Source organism: Cavia porcellus, unplaced genomic scaffold (genome assembly GCF_034190915.1).
Source record: "Cavia porcellus strain 051 isolate PalLab524CR breed Dunkin Hartley unplaced genomic scaffold, mCavPor4.1 scaffold_23, whole genome shotgun sequence".
Lineage (NCBI taxonomy): Eukaryota > Metazoa > Chordata > Mammalia > Rodentia > Caviidae > Cavia > Cavia porcellus.
The window spans coordinates 16,231,921-16,256,596 of NW_026947506.1; the positions used below are offsets into that span (position 1 = coordinate 16,231,921).

A 24,676-nucleotide genomic window follows, 5' to 3' on the forward strand; every position below is an offset into this window, starting at 1 on the left:
TGACATTTTCCATGCAAATGGAATTCCACAGTGTATCCAAGGAAGAAACTTATACAATATTCTAAGAAGGGTTAATTTTGGAAAAATTTTACCCTATTTAAAAGGAAATTCAAGAGCTTGCATTTCATTAGCTTTACTACATTTTGTGTGTGTGTTTGTGTGCGTGTGTGTGTGTGTGTGTGTGTATCTCTAATAGTGAGTGTTATGCTCATATTTGTAAAAGTAGCTATAGAGAAGAAAATTTATTACAAATTACCCATGATTTCTATTTTTCTTGTCATTTTGTACAAGAAAGTATCTTCTTAATGTAGAAGTATCAAAATCTACACAACTGAATTACAACTAGTGCACATATTTTGTATAAAATTCAGAACCTAAAATTAACTAAGAGAGCACAGCAATGATGATTGTTGGGTATTGCACTGATAGGGGCATTGAACCTATTTTGGTTATGCTAGTTATTGCAGAATCAGGAAATCATCAACACTAGTGAGGGGAGATGTTTGGACCTGGGGACTCTTGTTCCTGGTAACAGTGATAGCTAGTGAGGCCAGTGGACAATGCTGAGAGGCTCAGCAGTGTAGGTAAGCAGCAGACATCGAGGTCTTTACTGTCTGGCACAGAATGGAGAAGGATTTTGTCATTCATTGGGAGGGAATGTTTGGCGGGAGCAATGTTGAAGTGAAGCCAGATGAACCTTAACCAGAACAGCTGCTGGCTTCCTTTAGAAGACCCTAGTTGGGTGCAGACACATGGAAATTGATTGGAATGAGCTTATTCAAATGAGCCTCCTCTTGAGGCAGGCTGGCTAATGCTGTCTACTACTCCATCATAAGGCAGTGCCTGGTTTGAAGGGAAAGAATGGCGGAACTCAGAACACTGTATCCATAGGGCATCTAATAATGAATCCAGAGAGAATCCTGGAAGAGAACGATTTTTTTTTTCATTCATTTTTCTTTTTGGCTTGGTATTTTCTTGTTTTATTCATCTGCTTTTGATTTCTCCTTTATTTTGTTCTTAATTTCTGCGGGTGACTGTGATTCCTAACTTCCCTGTGGGTATGCTTTTGTTTGGATTTCAATTTTTCTCTTTCAAATCTCATTTAGTCTTCTGCATTAGTTTCCCCCAGTAGGTGGGATCCATCTACCATCTCCGTTGTATTGTAATCTCTTTCCCTTTGGCCATTACTCTTCTTCCTCTGAAATATATTTTGAATCTTAACCCTTGAGGACAGATTGGACATATCATGAATTCATATATTGTTTATGATTGTTTGCATTCTGTTTTATCTTCCCGAATTCAGTTCATACTGTTAGGAAACTAGCAAGTATCACTCCAAGAATTCAACTGAAACAGAAAAGACATGAGAACACACAAATCAGACTAATCCTCTGGCACCCAGGCCAATAAAGCAAACCTGGGGGGAAATGATGTTGCAAAATTTGAAAACCCAATAAACCCAATAGTAGGTTACTTCAATATGGCAACAAGGCAATTGAATGAGGCTGTGGAATATATTAAAACAGAAGTAATCTCTCAAGTAACCACAACTAACTACAGAGATTACCAAAATACACAACCTTCTTAGTGATGTTAGTTCAGACACAGCCCCCAAAAAAAAGGCGAGCTTACAAGAACTGTTGAAGCACAACCTAAGAAATAAATGAACCCATTAAATAGATTCAAGCCGATATGCAAGAGAAAAAAATCCATTTTAAAAATTCAGAGCACTTTAGGCCAGTTTGAGGAAAGGACTTCACATACTGAGTACAGGCTGGCACTTAGTGACGAGGAGAGACAACAAATGACATTAAAAGCACTTTGTAGACATCATGACAGAAAGCTTTCCTGGTACAGAAGAGGAATTTAACCTACCAATAATTGAGGCAATTATTTCTCCAGTTAGCACTGATTAAAAGAATTCTACCTGCCCATGTGTAATAGACAAGTTTGCAGACATTCAAATAAAAATAGAGTATAAAAATCTGTTAGGGATGGGCTGGGGATTTCTCTCAGTAGCATAAGCAATTTCCTGGCAAGCTGTAGTCCTGAGTTCTATCCCTGGTAACAATAAAAATGAAAAAGAGAAAAAAAAATATCTGTTAGGGATGACGACTGTTGTGCTCCTTCCAATAAGGTCCCCAAGTACATGAGGGTATGTAACACTTGTGAGGCTGGAGGAAAACTGGATCACACTCTGAGTATGTAAAACAGAAAAAAGAGAAGCTTTGGAAGAAAGCCAGTGATATCTATCCCTGAAGTGGTAGCCCTTCTTACTGTCTACCTACCTTCCTTCCTTCCTTCCTTCTTTTCTTCCTTCCTTTCTTCCTTCCTTTCTTGCTTCCTTCTTTCGTTCCTTGCTTCCTTCCATCCCTCATTCCCTCTGTCCTTTCATTCTTTTGGTTTTTAATTCAAGTTAGTATTTAATCCCACATGTCCTTGAAACTGCAATGATATTCCTGCCTCAGCTTTGAGAGTGCTGGGATTAATGATGTGTTCGCCCACACCCTGCAAATCAGCATTGTTATTTTTTGTGAAAGGAGATAAAATTAAACACAACAAAACAGAGCAAAATTGGACATAATAACGCAATGTAAGAGATATAAATTTCAAAACTAGATAATCTGAAATCTTCCCTATCTATCATGTTGTCTATTTTTTTCTTCCAAATAGTTGTCCATGTCTTGCCACAGAGAATTCATACTGAGAAACCTAGTATAAAATTAATCCAAACAGTCTGAGAAAGGAGTTTTAGGTCTTTAAAATCAGACAAAAAGGAAGTCACTAATGGCTGTGCTAGAATCGGTTGTTTGCTTCAAAATGCCTATGCATACTTTCATGTATGTGGAAACTCAGTTAAACACAACCAGCTTTAAAAAAAAAGACCATATTTTATAGAACAAACCAAAACATGGATAAAAGTATTGGGCTTCAAAGAGATGATAGAAGGAAATCCCCTCCTTACTACATTGCCTAGGGTCAACCTCTCAAGGGACGTCCAGATTACTGGCTCCGACATGCTAATGGGATAGGGGGAGAAGATGTGATGTTTGTTTCTCAGCCTGCAGGCTGGCAGACTCACAGCTGCTCATGGTGGGGAGAGGGTTTGCCTGGACTCCTGGCACTCCCAGCATGACCCATGTCCCAGGAAATGCCAGTGGAACTCAGTAATATTACTGTTTCCAAACATTGGGTCCAAGGAGTGAACTAGGTTAGTAGGAGATCTAAAAGCTCTGAGGAAGTAGCATTTACAGTTGTCCCACACTAGACTTTAGGTTTAGAGACATTCTGCCAATATTCACTGTTTGTGCCTGTCCCAAATCCATGTCCCTTGCTCCCGACACTGTATCAGATTACCCAGAAGAACCACCTCTTCACTCCCAGCACACCTATTTCTCATGGAGCCTTGAATCTGCTCCCTTCACATTACTTCCCTGCAACTGGCTTTCACCCACATGTGATCCCAAGGGAAAAGGTGCCTTATTGACCGATCTGTCCTGCTTTGCTCCTTACCACCAGAAAGGAATAAACACAGAGGGCCTACTGAGAACAGTGGCATGCTGGAGTTACTATCCTCCACCCTAGCCTCTCATCTTCTGGAAATGGCAGGAAGACGATAGACCAGAGAACTCCCCCATATGAATGAGACAAAAGAAACTGTGGGCTAGTCAAACAGACTGTTTTCATAAACATATAGAAAAGACAGGTAGGATGAAAATTGACTGACTCTCACATTTTGAGTGAGACACACCTAGGGCAATTGGATTAGAATAGGGTGGGAAGAACCACCATAGGGTGGATCCTGTCCTAAGAGTTATAAAAGGGACACCAAGAAGGAAGAATCCTTTCTGTTTCCATGATGAGGTGGTTCCCTGCTTGAAACTTGGAATTCATATCCTTGCTTCCAGCCCAGATGAATTAGCCTCCTGAAAGGAACTCAGACGGGACTCAACAAGGCTTCGTATTTTAAGGTCTGTGCATTTTGGTGAGCTATTTCTTTGAGTGATCAAGAAACTTTTCAGAATTGACTTATATACTAGGAAATCTCAGTCAGCTTATTTCTAAATAAGTATTTCTTTTAATCTATAAACTAGGCTCTCTACTTGTGATTGCCATACTGCCCTGCCTGTCTTGGAACTGCTGACTGCAGTGAAATTTGTGCCATCTGGTGAAGAAGAAATTTGATTCGTGTGACTTGACAAGCTTGCTGCACTTTCACTCTGCTGATGTTAAGGGTTTCCAGTACCGCAGGCCCAGCAGAAATGTCACAGGGGCCAGCAGTGGACAGCAGGTACACCACAGACATCAAAGTAGTGAACGTGTCCTTTTTGTGGACCATTGATAACATTAGATTTTGCCTAAAGGAAATAGATGACTGCATTCAAAGTTCAATCTTTTCAGCTGAAGGAAATGATCAAGTGAAATGGTGCTTACGACTCTACCCAAATGGTCTTGATGAACAAAGCAAAGATTATGTGTGCTTATACCTGGGAATGATCTGCTGTCCAAGGAGGGTAGCTCATGCAAAATTCACCTTTTCCATTCTGAATGCCAAAGGAGAGAAAACCAAGGTGCTCTCAAGTCCACAAGCTTATACATTTGTGCGAGGAAAGGACTGGGGATTCAAACATTTCATCCTTAGAGAGTTTCTTTTGGATCCAAACAATGGGCTTCTCTCCAATGACAAGCTTTCCTTCTTCTGTGAAGTGAAAGTAGCACAAGATCCCACCAATCATTCCAGCCAGAATATTAGGAAGCTGGTTAAGGTTCCTGAGGGCTGCTTGGCAGAGGATCTAGGAGGACTGTGGGAGCGATCCCAGCTCTCAGACTGTTGCTTGTGTGTGGCTGGCCAGGAATTCCAGGCTCACAAAGCCATCTTAGCAGCTCGCTCTCCAGTTTTCATGGCGTTGTTGGAACATGAAAAGCAAGGAAGCAAAAAGAATCGTGTTGAAATCAGTGACATGGATCCTGAAGTTTTTAAGGAAATGATATACTTTATGTACACTGGAAAGGCACCAAACCTAGGGATCATGGCAACTGAACTGCTGGAGGCTGCAAGCAGGTTTGGTCTGGAGCGCCTGAAGCTCATGTGTGAGAACCACCTGTGCAGCAACCTCTCTGTGGAGAATGCCGTGGAAATCCTCATCTTGGCTGACCTCCACAGTGCACATCAGTTGAAAACCCGGACACTGGATTTCATCAATTTTCATGTTTCTGACATCCTGGAGACCTCTGAGTGGAAGGCCATGGTGGTGTCCCACACTCACTTGGTGGCCGAAGCCTATCACTCTCTGGTTTCCATGCAGTGTGCATTCATGGTACCCCCATGCAAGCGTGTGAGACTGTCCTGAGATCCCACATCTCCATTTATCTTCCCAAAACCCTGGCCACATTTGCTGCCCCTGAACCATAATATGCTAGGGCAATCCGTGGAAACTTCACTCTTCTATGTGGAAATATTAAATTGTGCCTCTCTAGGGGAGAGAAGGGACCACCGTCTTAAGGTCAGAAAAAGGAAATGGGATCTTGAGAATTTAGAAGTCGTGTATCATGCATTTTCAAATCTGTGTTTTATAATATTGAGCAAAGTGGGTTTTTACAGTGTCGATGCCAAACGGAAACCAAAACTCCTGTCAATGTTGAAGGCAGACCTGGGGTGGGGCTACCCTTAGAGGCAGGGACCATGAACTTCACTCTGTAAATGCAAGACTCCTTCCTGGCTTTCTGCACCATCATGCATCCCTGGGCACCCCACTTGTAACACGGGCTTTTTGCTGTCCCTCACTTTTCTCTGTAAATAAACCTGAATCTTACTTTGTACAGTTGTTTGGCTCCTCATCGTTTTTCTGTATGTTAGATTCAGAAGCTAAGAAAAATTTCAGTGTGCTGATGATTTCAGGCCCATCCACGGGATGAACACAGTGGATGTACAATGTCACTAATTAACATAGTAGATGGCAGAAATAAATGACCCAGAACTCAGGCTGCTGAAGCCAAAGGACAATCACACAATGCAAGTCTTTGCTCATGTTGTCCGGTCCCAGTGACACAGACAGGCAGCACAAGCACTACAGCACATTCCCGCAAAATCTAGGCCTCTGAGCGAGCAGTCCAATCATGGTCCTGGAGAAAAAAGAGAGGAAAATGCTCAGATTTACGAAAATGGCATGAAAGAGAATTAAAAGTAGAAGTGTTTTATGTATTTCAGAGGAATTCATGTTGAGGAAGCAAAATTTATTACTTACAACTGCACTGAGAAATGGCTGTTGGCAAATTCACACTATAAATCTCAAAAAGAGCTTTCTCACTGTGAACATTTAATATTCATAAGAATAGAATACATGTTTCTATGGTATTATGAAGAATAGAATTAAAATTAAAAATGAAAACGTAGTGGGTTTCATCTCAAAGTTTGGGCTTTTGTAAAAATCATTAGTGGTGTTACTCTGGAATCACCTAGAATTTGTAATGGCTCAGAGCTTCTAAAAATATATAAAGAAATGGATCCCCTTGTCTTGAACAGGTACAGATTTCAAAACATTTGTTTAATCAGGGCTTACAGCTGGTAACCCTTTATGTGCTGGTTGTGTAAATCTTCATGAATGTCAATATGGGATAACAACCTGTATAACAACTATGCAGTAAAATCACTAAGAGTTTTGGCTCTCTCTCTCTCTCTCTCTCTCTCTCTCTCTCTCTCTATATATATATATATATATATATATATATATATATATATATATGTCTATCTGTCTCTCTGTATGTCTGTCTATCTATCTCTATCTCTCTCAGTCTTTATCATGGCTTGAACTCACAACTCACAACCTGGTCATTGCCAGGCAAGTGCTTCTTTGGCTCAGTTTACTGCCTGACTTTTGCAGATATTTGGCATACATATGTCCTATTCTTGTGTCCTTACTCCTAGAAGTGTCCCTTTCTCACCTCAAGCTGGCTGAGATTGTTGAAAATGAGACAAAATAATTCACTCTGTGTGCATATTTCTTGAAAAGAACATAGGTTCTTAGATGTTGTGGGAATATGTGTTTTGGTATTATCACCCTCAAGTTTTATTTCACGTCCATTCTCTCCTCCTCATTAAAGAGAATAAAACAGGAAAAGCTTTAAAGGAGGAAAAAAGGAAAATTTTTATTAATTTTTTGTGTGAAAACTTTCAGAACACAGATTCCTCAGCTGTCCATACCTGACTTGCTGATTAGGTAGGAGTCATCCCAGTTGCTTGGGAATCGCTGTTCATCCTACAAGGGAGAACATTCAAATGTTAAATTTTTTTCTTTCCAAATATGTAAATAATTATTATCTTTTACATGAAATGTGGAAATTAAAAAGTATGAGTTTCTATCACTGCATCAAATGAACAACAAAAAACATTGAAAATAACTTACAAAGTGTAATTTCCTCATAGTGAAATGAATGGAGCAAAGTGGATTAGGGCAGAAGATTTTTCAGGGCAAGCACAGGTCTTCTCAGCTTCTCTGAGTACAAATATGTGTTACAGTGACTTATTGTCAAGTGCTTCATAGAAACAGATGTTATATTGAATGTACAAATTGACCAAAATAATGTTTTCCTTGCAATTCTACAGAGGAACCAGGCAAGAATTGCAGCTTAAGTGGCTGAAGGGCAACCAGTGAGATATGGCGCTATATTAACACTCTTGTGAGAATGGCATGCCAGCTGTTAAGCATTAGGAGTTAGGACTGAGAATCGGTGTTCATTCCCTCAGTTGGTGTCACAGTTGTGAACTCTTGAAGGCTGATGTGCTCCCGTTTCCAGAAAACAATCATCCCTCTGCGATGTTGGGATTCGATGGGGGTTAATGCTAATCCAACATTACTAGCAGAAGACTTTTTTGAAGAAACCACTTGTTTGACTGCTTAATTCTAAGAAAAATATATGACAGAAGATGAACAAGAATTTGCCATAACTTTACAGGCATTCTGAAGCAAGGAAATCACCAACTGCATTTGGCAAGCACTGAAAGGCCTGCCAAAGTCCCCGGAGGCACCAATTTACCTGTATCATCCAAAGTTGTGTGTCACACATTCTCGAGCTACTAGTGAAGGCATCTTGTGACACTTCCAACTCTTATGTGCAAACAACACACTAATAAATAAAGTATCTATCCAGGAGTCCCGGATGATGAAAGTGGTAGGAGACTAGTGACAAATAGTAAACTTGCATGAACCATTTCGTTTCCTTCATTCAAGTCTAATCACAATATGACTGATTATTTATGTGTATAGTTAGCATGTAGTGATCTCTCACTCAGAAAATCAACAACCCTAGGAAAACATGGAACAGATTTAGAGTTTTCTAACCAAAATGGGAAGCAACAGGAGCCAAATGTACCTGACCTTGAAAGCAGGCACATGGATTAGCCTTATCACACCTCTGTGGAAGACATCTCGGTCTAAATTCTTAGGTACTGTAACCCTGAATCTTTAAAGACTCTATTCCTCTTTACTTTCCATTTTGCACTTGTAATTCATCCTACTCTTGATGCTGTCATCTTGCAATCTCAATAAACAGCAACTTGCTACGTTTCACAAGGTATATGCCAGGCAATACTCTTGTATGTGTACACAAGAATGTGGAAAAATTTTTGCCCATTCAGTTCTAACACAGCTCTAGGGCTGGATTAGAAACAAAAGCAGCATTTTCCCACCTTTCATCAGCCTGGTTTATAAGGCATTGCTACACAAAGAGAATTAGTGAAAAAATGTACAAAATGTTCCTACAAGGCTGATGACATTTTCCATGCAAATGGAATTCCACAGTGTATCCAAGGAAGAAACTTATACAATATTCTAAGAAGGGTTAATTTTGGAAAAATTTTACCCTATTTAAAAGGAAATTCAAGAGCTTGCATTTCATTAGCTTTACTACATTTTGTGTGTGTGTTTGTGTGCGTGTGTGTGTGTGTGTGTGTGTATCTCTAATAGTGAGTGTTATGCTCATATTTGTAAAAGTAGCTATAGAGAAGAAAATTTATTACAAATTACCCATGATTTCTATTTTTCTTGTCATTTTGTACAAGAAAGTATCTTCTTAATGTAGAAGTATCAAAATCTACACAACTGAATTACAACTAGTGCACATATTTTGTATAAAATTCAGAACCTAAAATTAACTAAGAGAGCACAGCAATGATGATTGTTGGGTATTGTACTGATAGGGGCATTGAACCTATTTTGGTTATGCTAGTTATTGCAGAATCAGGAAATCATCAACACTAGTGAGGGAAGATGTTTGGACCTGGGGACTCTTGTTCCTGGTAACAGTGACAGCTAGTGAGGCCAGTGGACAATGCTGAGAGACTCAGCAGTGTAGGTAAGCAGCAGACATCGAGGTCTTTACTGTCTGGCACAGAATGGAGAAGGATTTTGTCATTCAGCGGGAGGGAATGTTTGGCGGGAGCCATGTTGAAGTGAAGTCAGATGAACCTTAACCAGAACAGCTGCTGGCTTCCTTTACAAGACCCTAGTTGGGTGCAGACACATGGAAATTGATTGGAATGAGCTTATTCAAATGAGCCTCCTCTTGAGGCAGGCTGGCTAATGCTGTCTACTACTCCATCATAAGGCAGTGCCTGGTTTGAAGGGAAAGAATGGCGGAACTCAGAACACTGTATCCATAGGGGATCTAATAATGAATCCAGAGAGAATCCTGGAAGAGAACGATTTTTTTTTTTCATTCATTTTTCTCTTTGGTTTGGTATTTTCTTGTTTTATTCATCTGCTTTTTATTTTTCCTTTATTTTGTTCTTAATTTCTGCGGGTGACTGTGATTCCTAACTTCCCTGTGGGTATGCTTTTGTTTGGATTTCAATTTTTCTCTTTCAAATCTCATTTAGTCTTCTGCATTAGTTTCCCCCAGTAGGTGGGATCCATCTACCATCTCCGTTGTATTGTAATCTCTTTCCCTTTGGCCATTACTCTTCTTCCTCTGAAATATATTTTGAATCTTAACCCTTGAGGACAGATTGGACATATCATGAATTCATATATTGTTTATGATTGTTTGCATTCTGTTTTATCTTCCCGAATTCAGTTCATACTGTTAGGAAACTAGCAAGTATCACTCCAAGAATTCAACTGAAACAGAAAAGACATGAGAACACACAAATCAGACTAATCCTCTGGCACCCAGGCCAATAAAGCAAACCTGGGGGGAAATGAGGTTGCAAAATTTGAAAACCCAATAAACCCAATAGTAGGTTACTTCAATGTGGCAACAAGGCAATTGAATGAGGCTGTGGAATATATTAAAACAGAAGTAATCTCTCAAGTAACCACAACTAACTACAGAGATTACCAAAATACACAACCTTCTTAGTGATGTTAGTTCAGACACAGCCCCCCAAAAAAAGGCGAGCTTACAAGAACTGTTGAAGCACAACCTAAGAAATAAATGAACCCATTAAATAGATTCAAGCCGATATGCAAGAGAAAAAAATCCATTTTAAAAATTCAGAGCACTTTAGGCCAGTTTGAGGAAAGGACTTCACATACTGAGTACAGGCTGGCACTTAGTGACGAGGAGAGACAACAAATGACATTAAAAGCACTTTGTAGACATCATGACAGAAAGCTTTCCTGGTACAGAAGAGGAATTTAACCTACCAATAATTGAGGCAATTATTTCTCCAGTTAGCACTGATTAAAAGAATTCTACCTGCCCATGTGTAATAGACAAGTTTGCAGACATTCAAATAAAAATAGAGTATCAAAATCTGTTAGGGATGGGCTGGGGATTTCTCTCAGTAGCATAAGCAATTTCCTGGCAAGCTGTAGTCCTGAGTTCTATCCCTGGTAACAATAAAAATGAAAAAGAGAAAAAAAAAATATCTGTTAGGGATGAGGACTGTTGTGCTCCTTCCAATAAGGTCCCCAAGTACATGAGGTTATGTAACACTTGTGAGGCTGGAGGAAAACTGGATCACACTCTGAGTATGTAAAACAGAAAAAAGAGAAGCTTTGGAAGAAAGCCAGTGATATCTATCCCTGAAGTGGTAGCCCTTCTTACTGTCTACCTACCTTCCTTCCTTCCTTCCTTCTTTTCTTCCTTCCTTTCTTCCTTCCTTTCTTGCTTCCTTCTTTCGTTCCTTGCTTCCTTCCATCCCTCATTCCCTCTGTCCTTTCATTCTTTTGGTTTTTAATTCAAGTTAGTATTTAATCCCACATGTCCTTGAAACTGCAATGATATTCCTGCCTCAGCTTTGAGAGTGCTGGGATTAATGATGTGTTCGCCCACACCCTGCAAATCAGCATTGTTATTTTTTGTGAAAGGAGATAAAATTAAACACAACAAAACAGAGCAAAATTGGACATAATAACTCAATGTAAGAGATATAAATTTCAAAACTAGATAATCTGAAATCTTCCCTATCTATCATGTTGTCTATTTTTTTCTTCCAAATAGTTGTCCATGTCTTGAAACACAGAATTCATACTGAGAAACCTAGTATAAAATTAATCCAAACAGTCTGAGAAAGGAGTTTTAGGTCTTTAAAATCAGACAAAAAGGAAGTCACTAATGGCTGTGCTAGAATCGGTTGTTTGCTTCAAAATGCCTATGCATACTTTCATGTATGTGGAAACTCAGTTAAACACAACCAGCTTAAAAAAAAAGACCATATTTTATAGAACAAACCAAAACATGGATAAAAGTATTGGGCTTCAAAGAGATGATAGAAGGAAATCCCCTCCTTACTACATTGCCTAGGGTCAACCTCTCAAGGGACGTCCAGATTACTGGCTCCGACATGCTAATGGGATAGGGGGAGAAGATGTGATGTTTGTTTCTCAGCCTGCAGGCTGGCAGACTCACAGCTGCTCATGGTGGGGAGAGGGTTTGCCTGGACTCCTGGCACTCCCAGCATGACCCATGTCCCAGGAAATGCCAGTGGAACTCAGTAATATTACTGTTTCCAAACATTGGGTCCAAGGAGTGAACTAGGTTAGTAGGAGATCTAAAAGCTCTGAGGAAGTAGCATTTACAGTTGTCCCACACTAGACTTTAGGTTTAGAGACATTCTGCCAATATTCACTGTTTGTGCCTGTCCCAAATCCATGTCCCTTGCTCCCGACACTGTATCAGATTACCCAGAAGAACCACCTCTTCACTCCCAGCACACCTATTTCTCATGGAGCCTTGAATCTGCTCCCTTCACATTACTTCCCTGCAACTGGCTTTCACACACATGTGATCCCAAGGGAAAAGGTGCCTTATTGACCGATCTGTCCTGCTTTGCTCCTTACCACCAGAAAGGAATAAACACAGAGGGCCTACTGAGAACAGTGGCATGCTGGAGTTACTATCCTCCACCCTAGCCTCTCATCTTCTGGAAATGGCAGGAAGACGATAGACCAGAGAACTCCCCCATATGAATGAGACAAAAGAAATTCTGGGCTAGTCAAACAGACTGTTTTCATAAACATATAGAAAAGACAGGTAGGATGAAAATTGACTGACTCTCACATTTTGAGTGAGACACACCTAGGGCAATTGGATTAGAATAGGGTGGGAAGAACCACCATAGGGTGGATCCTGTCCTAAGAGTTATAAAAGGGACACCAAGAAGGAAGAATCCTTTCTGTTTCCATGATGAGGTGGTTCCCTGCTTGAAACTTGGAATTCATATCCTTGCTTCCAGCCCAGATGAATTAGCCTCCTGAAAGGAACTCAGACGGGACTCAACAAGGCTTCGTATTTTAAGGTCTGTGCATTTTGGTGAGCTATTTCTTTGAGTGATCAAGAAACTTTTCAGAATTGACTTATATACTAGGAAATCTCAGTCAGCTTATTTCTAAATAAGTATTTCTTTTAATCTATAAACTAGGCTCTCTACTTGTGATTGCCATACTGCCCTGCCTGTCTTGGAACTGCTGACTGCAGTGAAATTTGTGCCATCTGGTGAAGAAGAAATTTGATTCGTGTGACTTGACAAGCTTGCTGCACTTTCACTCTGCTGATGTTAATGGTTTCCAGTACCGCAGGCCCAGCAGAAATGTCACAGGGGCCCACAGTGGACAGCAGGTACACCACAGACATCAAAGTAGTGAACGTGTCCTTTTTGTGGACCATTGATAACATTAGATTTTGCCTAAAGGAAATAGATGACTGCATTCAAAGTTCAATCTTTTCAGCTGAAGGAAATGATCAAGTGAAATGGTGCTTACGACTCTACCCAAATGGTCTTGATGAACAAAGGGAAGATTATGTGTGCTTATACCTGGGAATGATCTGCTGTCCAAGGAGGGTAGCTCATGCAAAATTCACCTTTTCCATTCTGAATGCCAAAGGAGAGAAAATCAAGGTGCTCTCAAGTACACAAGCTTATACATTTGTGCTAAGAAAGGACTGGGGATTCAAATATTTCATCCTTAGAGAGTTTCTTTTGGATCCAAACAATGGGCTTCTCTCCAATGACAAGCTTTCCTTCTTCTGTGAAGTGAAAGTAGCACAAGATCCCACCAATCATTCCAGCCAGAATATTAGGAAGCTGGTTAAGGTTCCTGAGGGCTGCTTGGCAGAGGATCTAGGAGGACTGTGGGAGCGATCCCAGCTCTCAGACTGTTGCTTGTGTGTGGCTGGCCAGGAATTCCAGGCTCACAAAGCCATCTTAGCAGCTCGCTCTCCAGTTTTCATGGCGTTGTTGGAACATGAAAAGCAAGGAAGCAAAAAGAATCGTGTTGAAATCAGTGACATGGATCCTGAAGTTTTTAAGGAAATGATATACTTTATGTACACTGGAAAGGCACCAAACCTAGGGATCATGGCAACTGAACTGCTGGAGGCTGCAACCAGGTTTGGTCTGGAGCGCCTGAAGCTCATGTGTGAGAACCACCTGTGCAGCAACCTCTCTGTGGAGAATGCCGTGGAAATCCTCATCTTGGCTGACCTCCACAGTGCACATCAGTTGAAAACCCGGACACTGGATTTCATCAATTTTCATGTTTCTGACATCCTGGAGACCTCTGAGTGGAAGGCCATGGTGGTGTCCCACCCTCACTTGTCCTGAGATCCCACATCTCCATTTATCTTCCCAAAACCCTGGCCACATTTGCTGCCCCTGAACCATAATATGCTAGGGCAATCCGTGGAAACTTCACTCTTCTATGTGGAAATATTAAATTGTGCCTCTCTAGGGGAGAGAAGGGACCACCGTCTTAAGGTCAGAAAAAGGAAATGGGATCTTGAGAATTTAGAAGTCGTGTATCATGCATTTTCAAATCTGTGTTTTATAATATTGAGCAAAGTGGGTTTTTACAGTGTCGATGCCAAACGGAAACCAAAACTCCTGTCAATGTTGAAGGCAGACCTGGGGTGGGGCTACCCTTAGAGGCAGGGACCATGAACTTCACTCTGTAAATGCAAGACTCCTTCCTGGCTTTCTGCACCATCATGCATCCCTGGGCACCCCACTTGTAACACGGGCTTTTTGCTGTCCCTCACTTTTCTCTGTAAATAAACCTGAATCTTACTTTGTACAGTTGTTTGGCTCCTCATCCTTTTTCTGTATGTTAGATTCAGAAGCTAAGAAAAATTTCAGTGTGCTGATGATTTCAGGCCCATCCACGGGATGAACACAGTGGATGTACAATGTCACTAATTAACATAGTAGATGGGAGAAATAAATGACCCAGAACTCAGGCTGCTGAAGCCAAAGGACAATCACACAATGCAAGTCTTTGCTCCTGTTGTCCTGTCCCAGTGACACAGACAGGCAGCACAAGCACTACAGCACATTCCCGCAAAATCTAGGCCTCTGAGCGAGCAGTCCAATCATGGTCCTGGAGAAAAAAGAGAGGAAAATGCTCAGATTTACGAAAATGGCTTAAAAGAGAATTAAAAGTAGAAGTGTTTTATGTATTTCAGAGGAATTCATGTTGAGGAAGCAAAATTTATTACTTACAACTGCACTAAGAAATGGCTGTTGGCAAATTCACACTATAAATCTCAAAAAGAGCTTCTCACTGTGAACATTTAATATTCATAAGAGTAGAAAACATGTTTCTATTGTATTATGAAGAATAGAATTAAAATTAAAAATGAAAACGTAGTGGGTTTCATCTCAAAGTTTGGGCTTTTGTAAAAATCATTACTGGTGTTACTCTGGAATCACCTAGAATCTGTAATGGCTCAGAGCTTCTAAAAATATATAAAGAAATGGATCCCCTTGTCTTGAACAGGTACAGATTGTAAAACATTTGTTTAATCAGGGCTTACAGCTGGTAACCCTTTATGTGCTGGTTGTGTAAATCTTCATGAATGTCAATATGGGATAACAACCTGTATAACAATTATGCAGTAAAATCACTACGAGTTTTCTCTCTCTCTCTCTCTCTCTCTCTCTCTCTCTCTCTCTCTCTCTCTCTCTCTCTGTATATATATATATATATATATATATATATATATATATATCTGTGTATCTGTCTGTCTGTCTGTCTGTCTGTCTATCTATCTCTATCTCTCTCAGTCTTTATCATGGCTTGAACTCACGACTCACAACCTGGTCATTGCCAGGCAAGTGCTTCTTTGGCTCAGTTTACTGCCTGACTTTTGCAGATATTTGGCATACACATGTCCTATTCTTGTGTCCTTACTCCTAGAAGTGTCCCTTTCTCACCTCAAGCCGGCTGAGATTGTTGAAAATGAGACAAAATAATTCACTCTGTGTGCATATTTCTTGAAAAGAACTATGGTTCTTAGATGTTGTGGGAATATGTGTTTTGGTATTATCACCCTCAAGTTTTATTTCACGTCCATTCTCTACTCCTCATTAAAGAGAATAAAACAGGAAAAGCTTTAAAGGAGGAAAAAAGGAAATTTTTTATTAATTTTTTGTGTGAAAACTTTCAGAACACAGATTCCTCAGCTGTCCATACCTGACTTGCTGATTATGTAGGAGTCATCCCAGTTGCTTGGGAATCGCTGTTCATCCTACAAGGGAGAACATTCAAATGTTAATTTTTTTCTTTCAAAATATGTAAATAATTATTATCTTTTACATGAAATGTGGAAATTAAAAAGTATGAGTTTCTATCACTGCATCAAATGAACAACAAAAAACATTGAAAATAACTTACAAAGTGTAATTTCCTCATAGTGAAATGAATGGAGCAAAGTGGATTAGGGCAGAAGATTTTTCAGGGCAAGCACAGGTCTTCTCAGCTTCTCTGAGTACAAATATGTGTTACAGTGACTTATTGTCAAGTGCTTCATAGAAACAGAAGTTATATTGAATGTACAAATTGACCAAAAGAATGTTTTCCTTGCAATTCTACAGAGGAACCAGGCAAGAATTGCAGCTTAAGTGGCTGAAGGGCAACCAGTGAGATATGGCGCTATATTAACACTCTTGTGAGAATGAGATGCCAGCTGTTAAGCATTAGGAGTTAGGACTGAGAATGCCTGTTCATTCCCTCAGTTGGTGTCACAGTTGTGAACTCTTGAAGGATGATGTGCTCCCGTTTCCAGAAAACAATCATCCCTCTGCGATGTTGGGATTCGATGGGGGTTAATGCTAATCCAACATTACTACAGAAGACTTTTTTGAAGAAACCACTTGTTTAACTGCTTAATTCTAAGAAAAATATATGACAGAAGATGAACAAGAATTTGCCATAACTTTACAGGCATTCTGAAGCAAGGAAATCACCAACTGCATTTGGCAAGCACTGAAAGGCCTGCCAAAGTCCCTGGAGGCACCAATTGACCTGTATCATCCAAAGTTGTGTGTCACACATTCTCGAGCTACTAGTGAAGGCATCTTGTGACACTTCCAACTCTTATGTGCAAACAACACACTAATAAATAAAGTATCTATCCAGGAGTCCCGGATGATGAAAGTGGTAGGAGACTAGTGACAAATAGTAAAATTGCATGAACCATTTCGTTTCCTTCATTCAACTCTAATCACAATATGACTGATTATTTATGTGTAAAGTTAGCATGTAGTGATCTCTCAGTCAGCAAATCAACAACCCTAGGAAAACATGGAACAGATTTAGAGTTTTCTAACCAAAATGGGAAGCAACAGGAGCCAAATGTACCTGACCTTGAAAGCAGGCACATGGATTAGCCTTATCACACCTCTGTGGAAGATATCTCGGTCTAAATTCTTAGGTACTGTAACCCTGAATCTTTAAAGTTTCTATTCCTCTTTACGTTCCATTTTGCACTTGTAATTCATCCTACTGTCATCTTGTAATCTCAATAAACCGCAACTAACTATGTATCACAAGGTATATACCAGGCAATACTCTTGTATCTGTACACAAGAATGTGGAAAAATTTTTGCCCCTTCAGTTGTAACACAGCTCTAGGGCTGGATTAGAAACAAAGCAGCATTTTCCCACCTTTCATCAGCCTGGTTTAAAAGGCATTGCTACACAAAGAGAATTCGTGAAAAAATGTAAAAAATGTTCCTACAAGACTGATGACATTTTCCATGCAAATGGAATTCCACAGTGTATCCAAGGAAGAAACTTATACAATATTCTAAGAAGGGTTAATTTTGGAAAAATTTTACCCTATTTAAAAGGCACTTGAAGAACTTGCATTTCATTAGCTTTACTACATTTTGTGTGTGCGTTTGTGTGTGTGTGTGTGTGTGTATCTTTAATAGTGAGTGTTATGCTCATATATATAAAAGTAGCTATAGAGAAGAAAATTTATTACACATTACCCATGATTTCTGTTTTTCTTGTCATTTTGTACAAGAAAGTATCTTCTTAATGTAGAAATATCAAAATCTACACAACTGAATTACAACTAGTGCACATATTTTGTATAAAATTCAGAACCTAAAATTAACTAAGAGAGCACAGCAATGATGATTGTTGGGTATTGTACTGATAGGGGCATTGAACCTATTTTGGTTATGCTAGTTATTGCAGAATCAGGAAATCATCAACACTAGTGAGGGAAGATGTTTGGACCTGGGGACTCTTGTTCCTGGTAACAGTGACAGCTAGTGAGGCCAGTGGACAATGCTGAGAGACTCAGCAGTGTAGGTAAGCAGCAGACATCGAGGTCTTTACTGTCTGGCACAGAATGGAGAAGGATTTTGTCATTCAGCGGGAGGGAATGTTTGGCGGGAGCCATGTTGAAGTGAAGTCAGATGAACCTTAACCAGAACAGCTGCTGGCTTCCTTTACAAGACCCTAGTTGGGTGCAGACACATGGAAATTGATTGGAATGAGCTTATTCAAATGAGCCTCCTCTTGAGGCAGGCTGGCTAATGCTGTCTACTACTCCATCATAAGGCAGTGCCTGGTTTGAAGGGAAAGAATGGCGGAACTCAGAACACTGTATCCATAGGGGATCTAATAATGAATCCAGAGAGAATCCTGGAAGAGAACGATTTTTTTTTTTCATTCATTTTTCTCTTTGGTTTGGTATTTTCTTGTTTTATTCATCTGCTTTTTATTTTTCCTTTATTTTGTTCTTAATTTCTGCGGGTGACTGTGATTCCTAACTTCCCTGTGGGTATGCTTTTGTTTGGATTTCAATTTTTCTCTTTCAAATCTCATTTAGTCTTCTGCATTAGTTTCCCCCAGTAGGTGGGATCCATCTACCATCTCCGTTGTATTGTAATCTCTTTCCCTTTGGCCATTACTCTTCTTCCTCTGAAATATATTTTGAATCTTAACCCTTGAGGACAGATTGGACATATCATGAATTCATATATTGTTTATGATTGTTTGCATTCTGTTTTATCTTCCCGAATTCAGTTCATACTGTTAGGAAACTAGCAAGTTTCACTCCAGGAATTCAATTGAAACAGAAAAGACATGAGAACACACAAATCAGACTAATCCTCTGGCACCCAGGCCAATAAAGCAAACCTGGGGGGAAATGAGGTTGGAAAATTTGAAAACCCAATGGTAGGTTACTTCAATGTGGCAACAAGGCAATTGAATGAGGTTGTGGAATGTATTAAAACAGAAGTAATCTCTCAAGTAACCACAACTAACTACAGAGATTACCAAAATACACAGCATTCTTAGTGATGTTAGTTCAGACACAGCCAAAAAATCAGGCGAGTTTACAAGAACTGTTGAAGCACAACCTAAGAAATAAATGAACCCATTAAATAGATTCAAGCCGATATGCAAGAGAAAAAAATCCATTTTAAAAATTCAGAGCACTTTAGGCCAGTTTGAGGAAAGGACTTCACATACTGAGTACAGGCTGGCACTTAGTGACGAGGAGAGACAACAAATGACATTAAAAGCACTTTGTAGACATCAAGACAGAAAGCTTTCCTGGTACAGAAGAGGAATTTAACCTACCAATAATTGAGGCAATTATTTCTCCAGTTAGCACTGATTAAAAGAATTCTACCTGCCCATGTGTAATAGACAAGTTTGCAGACATTCAAATAAAAATAGAGTATTAAAATCTGTTAGGGATGGGCTGGGGATTTCTCTCAGTAGCATAAGCAACTTCCTGGCAAGCAGTAGTCCTGAGTTCTATCCCTGGTAACAATAAAAACGAAAAAGAGAAAAAAAATATCTGTTAGGGATGAAGACTGTTGTGCTCCTTCCAATAAGGTCCCCAAGTACATTAGGTTATGTAACCCTTCTGAGGCTGGAGGAAAACTGGATCACACTCTGAGTATGTAAAACAGAAAAAAGAGAAGCTTTGGAAGAAAGCCAGTGATATCTATCCCTGAAGTGGTAGCCCTTCTTACGGTCTACCTTCCTTCCTTCCTTCCTTCCTTCCTTCCTTCCTTCCTTCCTTCCTTCCTTGCTGGCTTCCTTCTTTCCTTCCTTGCTTCCTTCCATCCCTCATTCCCTCTGTCCTTCCATTCTTTTGGTTTTTAATTCAAGTTAGTATTTAATCCCACATGTCCGTGAAACTGCAATGATATTCCTGCCTCAGCTTTGAGAGTGCTGGGATTAATGATGTGTTCGCCCACACCCTGCAAATCCGCATTGTTATTTTGTGTGAAAGGAGATAAAATTAAACACAACAAAACAGAGCAAAATTGGACATAATACCTCAATTTAAGAGATATAAATTTCAAAACTAGATAATCTGAAATCTTCCCTATCTATCATGTTGTCTCTTGTTTTCTTCCAAATAGTTGCCCATGTCTTGCCACACAGAGAATTCATAATGAGCAACCTAGTATAAAATTAATCCAAACAGTCTGAGAAAGGAGTTTTAGGTCTTTAAAATCAGACAAAAAGGAAGTCACTAATGGCTGTGCTAGAATCTGTTGTTTGCTTCAAAATGCCTGTGCATACTTTCATGTATGTGGAAACTCAGTTAAACACAACCAGCTTAAAAAAAAAAGACCATATTATATAGAACAAACCAAAACATGGATAAAAGTATTGGTCTTCAAAGAGATGATAGAAGGAAATCCGCTCCTTACTACATTGCCTAGGGTCAACCTCTCAAGGGACGTCCAGATTACAGGCTCCAACTTGCCAATGGGATAGGGGGAGAAGATGTGATGTTGGTTTCTCAGCCTGCAGGCTGGCAGACTCACAGCTGCTCATGGTGGGGAGAGGGTTTGCCTGGACTCCTGGCACTCGCAGCATGACCCATGTCCCAGGAAATTCCAGTGGAACTCAGTAATATTACTATTTCCAAACATTGGATCCAAGGAGTGAACTAGGTTAGTAAGAGATCTAAGAGCTCTGAGGAAGTAGCATTTACAGTTGTCCCACACTAGACTTTAGGTTTAGAGACATTCTGCCAATATTCACTGTTTGTGCCTGTCCCAAATCCATGTCCCTTGCTCCCGACACTGTATCAGATTACCCAGAAGAACCACCTCTTCACTCCCAGCACACCTATTTCTCATGGAGCCTTGAATCTGCTCCCTTCACATTACTTCCCTGCAACTGGCTTTCACCCACATGTGATCCCAAGGGAAAAGGTGCCTTATTGACCTCTCAGTCCTGCTTTGCTCCTTACCACCAGAAAGGAATAAACACAGAGGGCCTACTGAGAACAGTGGCATGCTGGAGTTACTATCCTCCACCCTAGTCTCTCATGTTCTGGAAATGGCAGGAAGACGATAGACCAGAGAACTCCCCCATATGAATGAGACAAAAGAAATTCTGGGCTAGTAAAACAGACTGTTTTCATAAACATATAGAAAAGACAGGTAGGATGAAAATTGACTGACTCTCACATTTTGAGTGAGACACACCTAGGGCAATTGGATTAGAATAGGGTGGGAAGAACCACCATAGGGTGGATCCTGTCCTAAGAGTTATAAAAGGGACACCAAGAAGGAAGAATCCTTTCTGTTTCCATGATGAGGTGGTTCCCTGCTTGAAACTTGGAATTCATATCCTTGCTTCTAGCCCAGATGAATTAGCCTCCTGAAAGGAACTCAGACGGGACTCAACAAGGCTTCGTATTTTAAGGTCTGTGCATTTTGGTGAGCTATTTCTTTGAGTGATCAAGAAACATTTCAGAGTTGACTTATATACTAGGAAATCTCAGTCAGCTTATTTCTAAATACGTATTTCTTTTAATCTATACATTAGGCTCTCTACTTGTGATTGCCATACTGCCCTGCCTGGCTTGGAACTGCTGACTGCAGTGAAATTTGTGCCATCTGGTGAAGAAGAAATTTGATTCCTGTGACTTGACAAGCTTGCTGCACTTTCACTCTGCTGATGTTAAGGGTTTCCAGTACCGCAGGCCCAGCAGAAATGTCACAGGGGCCAGCAGTGGACAGCAGGTACACCACAGACATCAAAGTAGTGAACGTGTCCTTTTTGTGGACCATTGATAACATTAGATTTTGCCTAAAGGAAATAGATGACTGCATTCAAAGTTCAATCTTTCCAGCTGAAGGAAATGATCAAGTGAAATGGTGCTTACGACTCTACCCAAATGGTCTTGATGAACAAAGCAAAGATTATGTGTGCTTACACCTGGGAATGATCTGCTGTCCAAGGAGGGTAGCTCATGCAAAATTCACCTTTTCCATTCTGAATGCCAAAGGAGAGAAAACCAAGGTGCTCTCAAGTCCACAAGCTTATACATTTGTGCGAGGAAAGGACTGGGGATTCAAACATTTCATCCTTAGAGAGTTTCTTTTGGATCCAAACAATGGGCTTCTCTCCAATGACAAGCTTTCCTTCTTCTGTGAAGTGAAAGTAGCACAAGATCCCACCAATCATTCCAGCCAGAATATTATGAAGCTGGATAAGGTTCCTGAGGGCTGCTTGGCAGAGGATCTAGGAGGACTGTGGGAGCGATCCCAGCTCTCAGACTGTTGCTTGTGTGTGGCTGGCCAGGAATTCCAGGCTCACAAAGCCATCTTAGCAGCTCGCTCTCCAGTTTTCATGGCGTTGTTGGAACATGAAAAGCAAGGAAGCAAAAAGAATCGTGTTGAAATCAGTGACATGGATCCTGAAGTTTTTAAGGAAATGATATACTTTATGTACACTGGAAAGGCACCAAACCTAGGGAGAATGGCAACTGAACTGCTGGAGGCTGCAAGCAGGTTTGGTCTGGAGCGCCTGAAGCTCATGTGTGAGAACCACCTGTGCAGCAACCTCTCTGTGGAGAATGCCGTGGAAATCCTCATCTTGGCTGACCTCCACAGTGCACATCAGTTGAAAACCCGGACACTGGATTTCATCAATTTTCATGTTTCTGACATCCTGGAGACCTCTGAGTGGAAGGCCATGGTGGTGTCCCACCCTCACTTGGTGGCCGAAGCCTATCACTCTCTGGTTTCCATGCAGTGTGCATTCATGGTACCCCCATGCAAGCGTGTGAGACTGTCCTGAGATCCCACATCTATCTCCATTTATCTTCCCAAAACCCTGGCCACATTTGCTGCCCCTGAACCATAATATGCTAGGGCAATCCGTGGAAACTTCACTCTTCTATGTGGAAATATTAAATTGTGCCTCTCTAGGGGAGAGACGGGACCACCGTCTTAAGGTCAGAAAAAGGAAATGCGATACTGAGAATTTAGAAGTCATGTATCATGCATTTTCAAATCTGTGTTTTATAATATTGTGCAAAGTGGGTTTTTACAATGTCGATGCCAAACGGAAACCAAAACTCCTGTCAATGTTGAAGGCAGACCTGGGGTGGGGCTACCCTTACAGGCAGGGACCATGAACTTCACTCTGTAAATGCAAGACTCCTTCCTGGCTTTCTGCACCATCATGCATCCCTGGGCACCCCACTTGTAACACGGGCTTTTTGCTGTCCCTCACTTTTCTCTGTAAATAAACCTGAATCGTACTTTGTAAAGTTGTTTGGCTCCTCATCCTTTTTCTGTATGTTAGATTCAGAAGCTAAGAAAAATTTCAGTGTGCTGATGATTTCAGGCCCATCCACGGGATGAACACAGTGGATGTACAATGTCACTAATTAACATAGTAGATGGGAGAAATAAATGACCCAGAACTCAGGCTGCTGAAGCCAAAGGACAATCACACAATGCAAGTCTTTGCTCCTGTTGTCCTGTCCCAGTGACACAGACAGGCAGCACAAGCACTACAGCACATTCCCGCAAAATCTAGGCCTCTGAGCGAGCAGTCCAATCATGGTCCTGGAGAAAAAAGAGAGGAAAATGCTCAGATTTACGAAAATGGCATAAAAGAGAATTAAAAGTAGAAGTGTTTTATGTATTTCAGAGGAATTCATGTTGAGGAAGCAAAATTTATTACTTACAACTGCACTAAGAAATGGCTGTTGGCAAATTCACACTATAAATCTCAAAAAGAGCTTTCTCACTGTGAACATTTAATATCCATAAGAATAGCATACATGTTTCTATGATATTATGAAGAATAGAATTAAAATTAAAAATGAAAATGTAGTGGGTTTCATCTCAAAGTTTGGGCTTTTGTAAAAATCATTAGTGGTGTTACTCTGGAATCACCTAGAATCTGTAATGGCTCAGAGCTTCTAAAAATATATAAAGAAATGGATCCCCTTGTCTTGAACAGGTACAGATTTCAAAACATTTGTTTAATCAGGGCTTACAGCTGGTAACCCTTTATGTGCTGGTTGTGTAAATCTTCATGAATGTCAATATGGGATAACAACCTGTATAACAATTATGCAGTAAAATCACTAAGAGTATTCTCTCTCTCTCTCTCTCTCTCTCTCTCTCTCTCTCTCTCTCTCTCTCTCTCTCTGTCTCTCTCTCTCTCTCTCTCTCTCTATATATATATATATATATATATATATATATCTGTCTGTCTGTCTGTCTGTCTCTCTGTCTGTCTTTCTATCTATCTCTATCTCTCTCAGTCTTTATCATGGCTTGAACTCAGGACTCACAACCTGGTTATTGCCAGGCAAGTGCTTCTTTGGCTCAGTTTACTGCCTGACTTTTGCAGATATTTGGCATACACATGTCCTATTCTTGTGTCCTTAATCCTAGAAGTGTCCCTTTCTCACCTCAAGCCGGCTGAGATTTTTGAAAATGAGACAAAATTATTCACTCTGTGTGCATATTTCTTGATAAGAACTATGGTTCTTAGATGTTATAGGAATATGTGTTTTGGTATTATCACCCTCAAGTTTTATTTCACGTCCATTCTCTCCTCCTCATTAAAGAGAATAAAACAGGAAAAGCTTTAAAGGAGGAAGAAAGGAAATTTTTTATTAATTTTTTGTGTGAAAACTTTCAGAACACAGATTC

General features: G+C 40.3%; 1 protein-coding gene across 1 annotated transcript; it reads left to right on the forward strand.

Annotated features, from left to right (window-relative positions):
* Positions 1–22,199: 22,199 nt before the first annotated feature.
* LOC134472268 (speckle-type POZ protein-like) lies at positions 22,200–22,799 on the forward strand. Its single transcript, XM_063233542.1, has 2 exons — positions 22,200–22,214; positions 22,374–22,799. Exons 1-2 carry the CDS (start codon positions 22,200–22,202, stop codon positions 22,797–22,799), a joined length of 441 nt encoding a protein of 146 aa, XP_063089612.1.
* The last annotated feature ends 1,877 nt before the right edge of the window (positions 22,800–24,676 follow it).